Source organism: Olea europaea, unplaced genomic scaffold (assembly GCF_002742605.1).
Source record: "Olea europaea var. sylvestris unplaced genomic scaffold, O_europaea_v1 scaffold652, whole genome shotgun sequence".
NCBI classification, from domain to species: Eukaryota; Viridiplantae; Streptophyta; class Magnoliopsida; order Lamiales; family Oleaceae; genus Olea; species Olea europaea.
Genome location: NW_019264892.1, coordinates 175,588 through 181,898, shown reverse-complemented (window position 1 = coordinate 181,898; position 6,311 = coordinate 175,588). Strand labels below are relative to the sequence as shown.

The 6,311-nt window shown below is 36.7% G+C and overlaps 1 protein-coding gene across 1 annotated transcript; it reads left to right on the top strand.

Moving 5' to 3' along the window:
- Positions 1 to 6: 6 nt before the first annotated feature.
- LOC111390150 (BEL1-like homeodomain protein 9) lies at positions 7 to 5,984 on the top strand. The gene is made up of 4 exons (XM_023015149.1): positions 7 to 1,100; positions 4,405 to 4,757; positions 4,875 to 4,935; positions 5,040 to 5,984. The coding sequence occupies exons 1-4, from the start codon at positions 81 to 83 to the stop codon at positions 5,547 to 5,549; spliced, it is 1,944 nt and encodes a 647-aa protein (XP_022870917.1). The 5' UTR covers positions 7 to 80; the 3' UTR covers positions 5,550 to 5,984.
- The last annotated feature ends 327 nt before the right edge of the window (positions 5,985 to 6,311 follow it).

Below are 6,311 nucleotides of genomic sequence, written 5' to 3'. Positions count from 1 at the left end.
TCTCTCTCTCTCTCTCTCACGCACTGCTTTTCTCTCTAAACTTGTATATATACAAAGCTTCTCAGTTCAGTGCACTATTCATGGCCGAGAGATTTCAACCATATCATGTTCCGCAACAAAGCAGAAGAGATAAGCTGAGAGTTATAGCCCAAACCCAACCTGGATGTGTAGAAAATGTTCAAGAAAGTGCAAATTTAGTCCATCTCTACGATCCATCACTTATGTCCTCAGATTTGATCAACTGTGCTAACCTACACCATCAACGCCTCGATCTTGGTACTACACCCTGCAAGCAGAATTCAAACGTAGGCACAGTTACTGGTGGCGGTGGTGTTAAAGAAAAGGGCATGAATTTGATGGGTTTTGTTGGAGGAGTGAATACGATTAGTACTGCTGCCTCATCTTCTTCTTCAGCTACAAATCATTTGTATTTGGATCCACAATCATCTGTACAGTTAAGCCCTAGCACTATTCAAGATATTAATGGCAGCCCATATATCTACACACCCCAATGCCTCAGAGTTCTTGATCAGTCATTTCATGGTAGTGAAGTGGTGGTGTATAAACCTGAACCACTGTCAATAACCCACGAGGCCAACTGTAGTAGTGCAGCAACCTGTCAAGGTTTGTCTTTGTCGTTATCTTCACATCACGCTCACCAGAGCAATCTTCCTCTGGAGCTGAATCTTCAGAGATATGACTATTCAATGTTCAGTAGCAACAAGGTCACTGGAGAGTATTTGGTTGGTGGCAGTAGTTTCGGTGGTGATGGTGAGGGTTGCGGTGGAGGCGGTGGTGGCCTGGGAGGCTCCACTTCTAATGAATTATCAAGAAGTTCTGTGCCATTAGGGCCCTTTACTGGTTATGCTTCTATCTTGAAGGGTTCAAGATTCTTGAAGCCTGCTCAACAGTTGTTAGAAGAGCTTTGTTTTGTGAGTAGAGAAATTTATGCAGAAACAATTGCACCTGACTCAACTCTCTTGGATCTCCCACCGTTGGAAAGTCTGAACGGTGATGAGGTTGTTGACGATCCACTGAGTTGCAGTGATGGTGGCGAACAAACTGGGAAGAAATCAAGATTACTTTCAATGCTTCACGAGGTAATATTGCCTGTATCTCCAGTTCTTAGCTATTACTCGATGTTCATTTTTGTGTTAGTATTTTTACTTTCTGTCAGTAGATTTGATTATTCATTTCATCCTATGGTAGTGCTGAAAGCTAGGTCTTTGCGTGTTCCAACTTCCAAGTCTTTTACTGTAGATACTATTTCTAATTTTAATGTAAAAATTCTTTAATATGCATATCTAGATAGTGAATCAGTACCAGCATTCAATTTGTGGTAATGCATGAACTAGTGGCAGAAAAAGCATTTAACTTTGATATTTTGAAGTAAAAATGGTTGCTTTGTGATCTAGATTCTTGTAATAGGTGTAGAGTTTGTTAAAGATGAAGAAATCATCTTTTTGGAAAAGTAACAAAGAAGGAATATATGCACAAAGATTGGTTCCGTAAAGCGTCTGACAAACATAAGAAAGAGTTCTAACAGGGACAATACTACCAAGTTACCAATGTTTTTTGAATGAAGTCTTTAAAGGAATCCATTTGAAAGGATTAAGTTCTTCACAGTCACAGTTGGAAATTAATTACTATTTAAGCCTAGTTAAGTTGAGCTTAATAGATGTCTTAATACATATGCTGCATATTTTTTTGTGATTCCTGTTTAATAAAGAAGCGGCCGAAACTGTACAATTTACAAAAGCATAATGCTGAGAGAATATGATTCTGTCTCTGGTTCCATAGTTCTGGTTAATGTTCTTAATTCGGCAATTATATCCTTCTTCATTTGACATTAGTGATATCATGATAACAATTAATAAGCCAAAAAATAAAGAAGGCAACCTTATTAATTGTTTTACTTTGGCGAAGTTTGTATATTAGTTATCCTATACTCGTGGTTTTGTAGGATATCAATTATTTATGCCACTGCACCCGGGAAAGTGCATCATCATTAATGATGGTTTCCTTGGTATTTTTTGAGCTCTTAAAATTCTATCCTTTATAGTAAATCTTTCTGCAGATCAAAGACTCCCCTATGCGTATGTCTATAGATATTATGTAGGCGCATTTTAACACATGAAATTCTATCCTCGATTGCTTGAATTGTTTCTGTAATTGAAGATCTTGTAGAGCTAATTAGTATGTAGAACCTCTTAATTAAACACGTCAACTTTCATCATTTTATTCACCAATGGGATCTTAAAAATGAACATCGTTCTTGACGCACCTGACTAAGAAATTTTCATCTCATCTTTTAAGAGATTTATTCCATGGCAATATGGATCACCAACTGTTGTTTAGTCCCTGTTTGATCCCCATTTTTTCCAAAACTCATTTATAAAATTTATTTTCAACCACACATTTTCTTATAAAATAGTTTCACGTAAACCCAAACTTTTTCTTCATTTTTAATCACACATTCTCCAAAACTATCACTATTCCAAAACATATTCCACCCCTCCCCCGGGGCAAAAAAAAGAAAAAAAAAAAAGGTCTCAAACTATATGTTGTTTTGATAAGGTATTGTTGTGGCTTTAGGAGTCAAGCAATCCTCTCTCTCCCTCTGAGCTGTTTTCTTCATCACTTTATATTTTCTAGAGTAAATTTAAAAGGTTTTTAGTATAAGCTCTAACACCACTTTACTAGAAGCCAAGTGGGCTAACAGTTTAAATCAAATACTAGAACGCTTCTAGAAAAATAATTTATTCTCTTTAGCAAACTTGTTTCTCTGTATTGTTTATAAAGTGTTTTTCTTATGAGTGCTTGAGAAAGCAATTTCAAGTATCCTCATATTTACTCAAGTTGTAGGAACATCCTGGTTAATGTACGTCCTTGAATCTTGTACGTAATCTACACTAATGCATTTGATGTGTATTAATAATGCTATAGATATATAATCCTTCTTATTGACCTAATGATATATAATTCTTGTGTACCAATATTTATGAATTTCAATATTCATGTGACTTCTTCAAGGTTCTATGGTAGGTAATTATTGTGACTACCAAAGTTCTAGGTGCCATTTCTGCAATCATGGAAGTCAAATTAAATTCCAGACCAAGTAATTACAGTAGTCACTTTTACTTTATTAATGAGTTATTGGACTGGAGAATTGGATCGCTATAAACTTAACAATAAGTCCAGCAAATGTAGTTGATTAAAACTCGTGGTTTGATGACATCATAGTATCCTAATCACCGGGTTAATAGCCTATTAATATATTATCATACCCTTTTATTACCTGGGATGCCAATTACACCTTTGATTTAGCCCTGGCCATTATTTCGAAAAAACAATGTTTTGAATAGTGATTTTTAGGAGAATGTATGGTTCATGAGTATGGAAAAGTTTTGGGTTTACATGGAGAAAATTTTATCGCGTGAATGTATTGTTGAAAATTAGTATGTAGAAAAAAGAATTTTCAAATAATGGTTGTCAAATAGGGGCTTATTTGCGAGAGAATTTTTTTTTAATTTACGTGAATCAATCTTTTACCACCTTTCTTTCAAGCATAATTTGCCTCTGCGGAGAATTTAACTCCTATCTAGCTCCAGGAAGGAGAGAACTAAAAATTTGCATTGCTTCTAGAACTCCCAATGGTACCATCTTTCTCAAAATTAATTGTTAGGAATGGTGCTTCTAATTCTTGAACCTCGGCAGAACCCCTTGTACTTGCACATGGGTTTAGGGCCTAACCAATATGGCACGACAATTCATCACTGGTGCCAGTGAGATGGGTGATTATGCTTGTGACCCGGGCCACGGGTGCACATTTTTTCCCAGCTGGGGCTTTGGATTGGCTCCCTTCATGCACCACACCAGAGTACCTCTAGTGTACTTATTTTCTAAATTTTGTTAGCACGTAAGAACCCTGTTGGTGATAACCAGGCAGTTAAGTTCCCAAGAACTATCACTTTTTCTAGGCATGGGGTTGCTGTGGTTCCCATCGCCGCTGATAGAGTATCTAGAGGATATGGTTCTAATTGACGTGATTGGTTTAAAATCGATACATGATATAGCATTGTTAATTATGCCCGTTTGATTGATGTAAGATCAACCACTCCTAATGCGATCACGGTTTATTTTTACTTTTTATATTTTCTGGAAATGAAGCTTTGTGCAATTTGTAATTCAAAAGTTATGGAAGATATTAAATTTTCTCAACAATGGGGATTTTTGTAATTGCATTGCAGCAATTCTAAATATCTAATACTGGAATTCGTCATAAGTTTCTATCTTCGTTGCTAATTTATAACTGTCACACTGTTGGAATCATTTAAGAACGTAACCAGGAAGTAACTTGAAGAACTTTAATCTACAAGAACTCTAAGATTCTCCTGGTATTAGGTTTACAGGAGGTACAAGCAATATTACCAACAGATGGTGTCAGTAGTTGCCTCGTTTGAATCTGTTGCTGGACTAAGCCATGCAGCGCCATTTGCAAATATGGCTTTAAAAGCCATGTCTAAACATTTCAAGTGTTTACGGAATGTCATCACTGATCAGCTGAAGTTCATAAAATCTCATGGTCCACTAAGTTACGAGAGGGATGGGGCTCAATTTGGGAATTCTGGAGGGGGAACTCAGAGCCAAAGACCATTTGGATTCATTGATCAACCTGTATGGCGACCTCAAAGAGGACTACCGGAGCGAGCTGTTACTGTTCTGCGGGCCTGGTTGTTCGAACATTTTTTGCACCCGTAAGTTCTTATCCATGCTGATTAGCATTAGATTTTCCCTTCATTTCATGTTTTTTAAATATTAGAAGAGAGAAATATCTCGGAGCCTTGTCTTAATGGGCATTGTTGCTGTTGCAGTTATCCAACTGACACGGACAAGATAATGTTAGCGAAACAGACAGGTCTCACAAGGAACCAGGTGCACCTCTATTTATATGAAAAAACAGTTGCACATCAAGATTCTTATATTGTATTTATTCAATGAATATATCATCTAAAACTTTATATGTATATATGGATCAGGTTTCAAACTGGTTTATAAATGCAAGGGTAAGGCTATGGAAGCCTATGGTGGAAGAGATACACATGCTTGAAACGCGCCAAACCCAAAAAGCTCCTCAAAGAGAGGAACCAAGTGCCAATCGGCTTAATGATAACTTGCCTACAAGTTGTCCGGTTGAATGTGAAAACTCATCCAACTCGATGCAAAGAATTGAAAATTTGCAATCAAAACTCACTGGGAACGACTTAACTGGAACTCATATCGGCACCGAGGGGCCGGTGAATTTTCCATACGATAATTTGTCACATCATGTGGGAATTGGCATGAGCAGTGCTGGAGGAAGTGGTGGTGTGTCCTTAACTCTTGGTCTCCATCAGAATGTAGGTTTCTCAGAGGCCTACCCAGTAAATGCTGCTCGTCGTTTTGGTCTAGATAGTGAGGGGTATGTAGAGAGTGGGTTTGCAGCACAAAATCGACAGTTTGGAAGGGACATTATCGGAGGACAACTTTTGCATGATTTTGTTGGTTGAACATGATTCTTGTTGGGATGGTTTGATCAGTTATTTGGTGAATTAATTGGACGTGCCCTTATCGACCATCTAAAAACCAAGAAGCTGTTAATTATATGGTATGCATAACTTTAATCATAATTTTTTAGGCAATTACTCTGGATACTGATGTGCATACCATTGGTCGAGGAAATAAACTCCGTTAGTGTGATTATTAAGTCGAGTACACCGGATACAAGGTAAATCTTGATCCTTTTGTCATCTGTACTGTTAAGCATGTGTATTATAAAGCTGAGAATTGTAATAGAGAGGTTTTGCTCAAGTCTTCTCACTTATCTTTGAACATTGTTATCCATGTTAGTGGTTTAGTTCTGCTGGAATTTGAGCTTTTCATCCCCTGTCTCTGTTCACATGTTTTTGACTAGTTTCTTCTTTATATATGTCCATCTTATGACATGTTTGGTATGGCTTCTCACATGGTATTGAATAATAATTTTATTCAAACATTAAATTTTAAAATTTGTCAATTATATTGTTGAGTACTTCCTAAATATGCACTTCAACCATAAATTAACTTTCGATCTCTTTAACCTCAGATTGTTTCTCTGTTTACAACATTCACTTGAGGTCAATTTTGTGAAAGAAAGAAGCTAAATTGTTTCAAAACCTCTTTTTAAAGATTTTTATGATATTTTTATCACCCGTGCCCACGCACACAAACATGTATAGTGATTATTTCAATTGCAGTTACAATTCATTCGATAAAATCGAAGAATTTCTTAG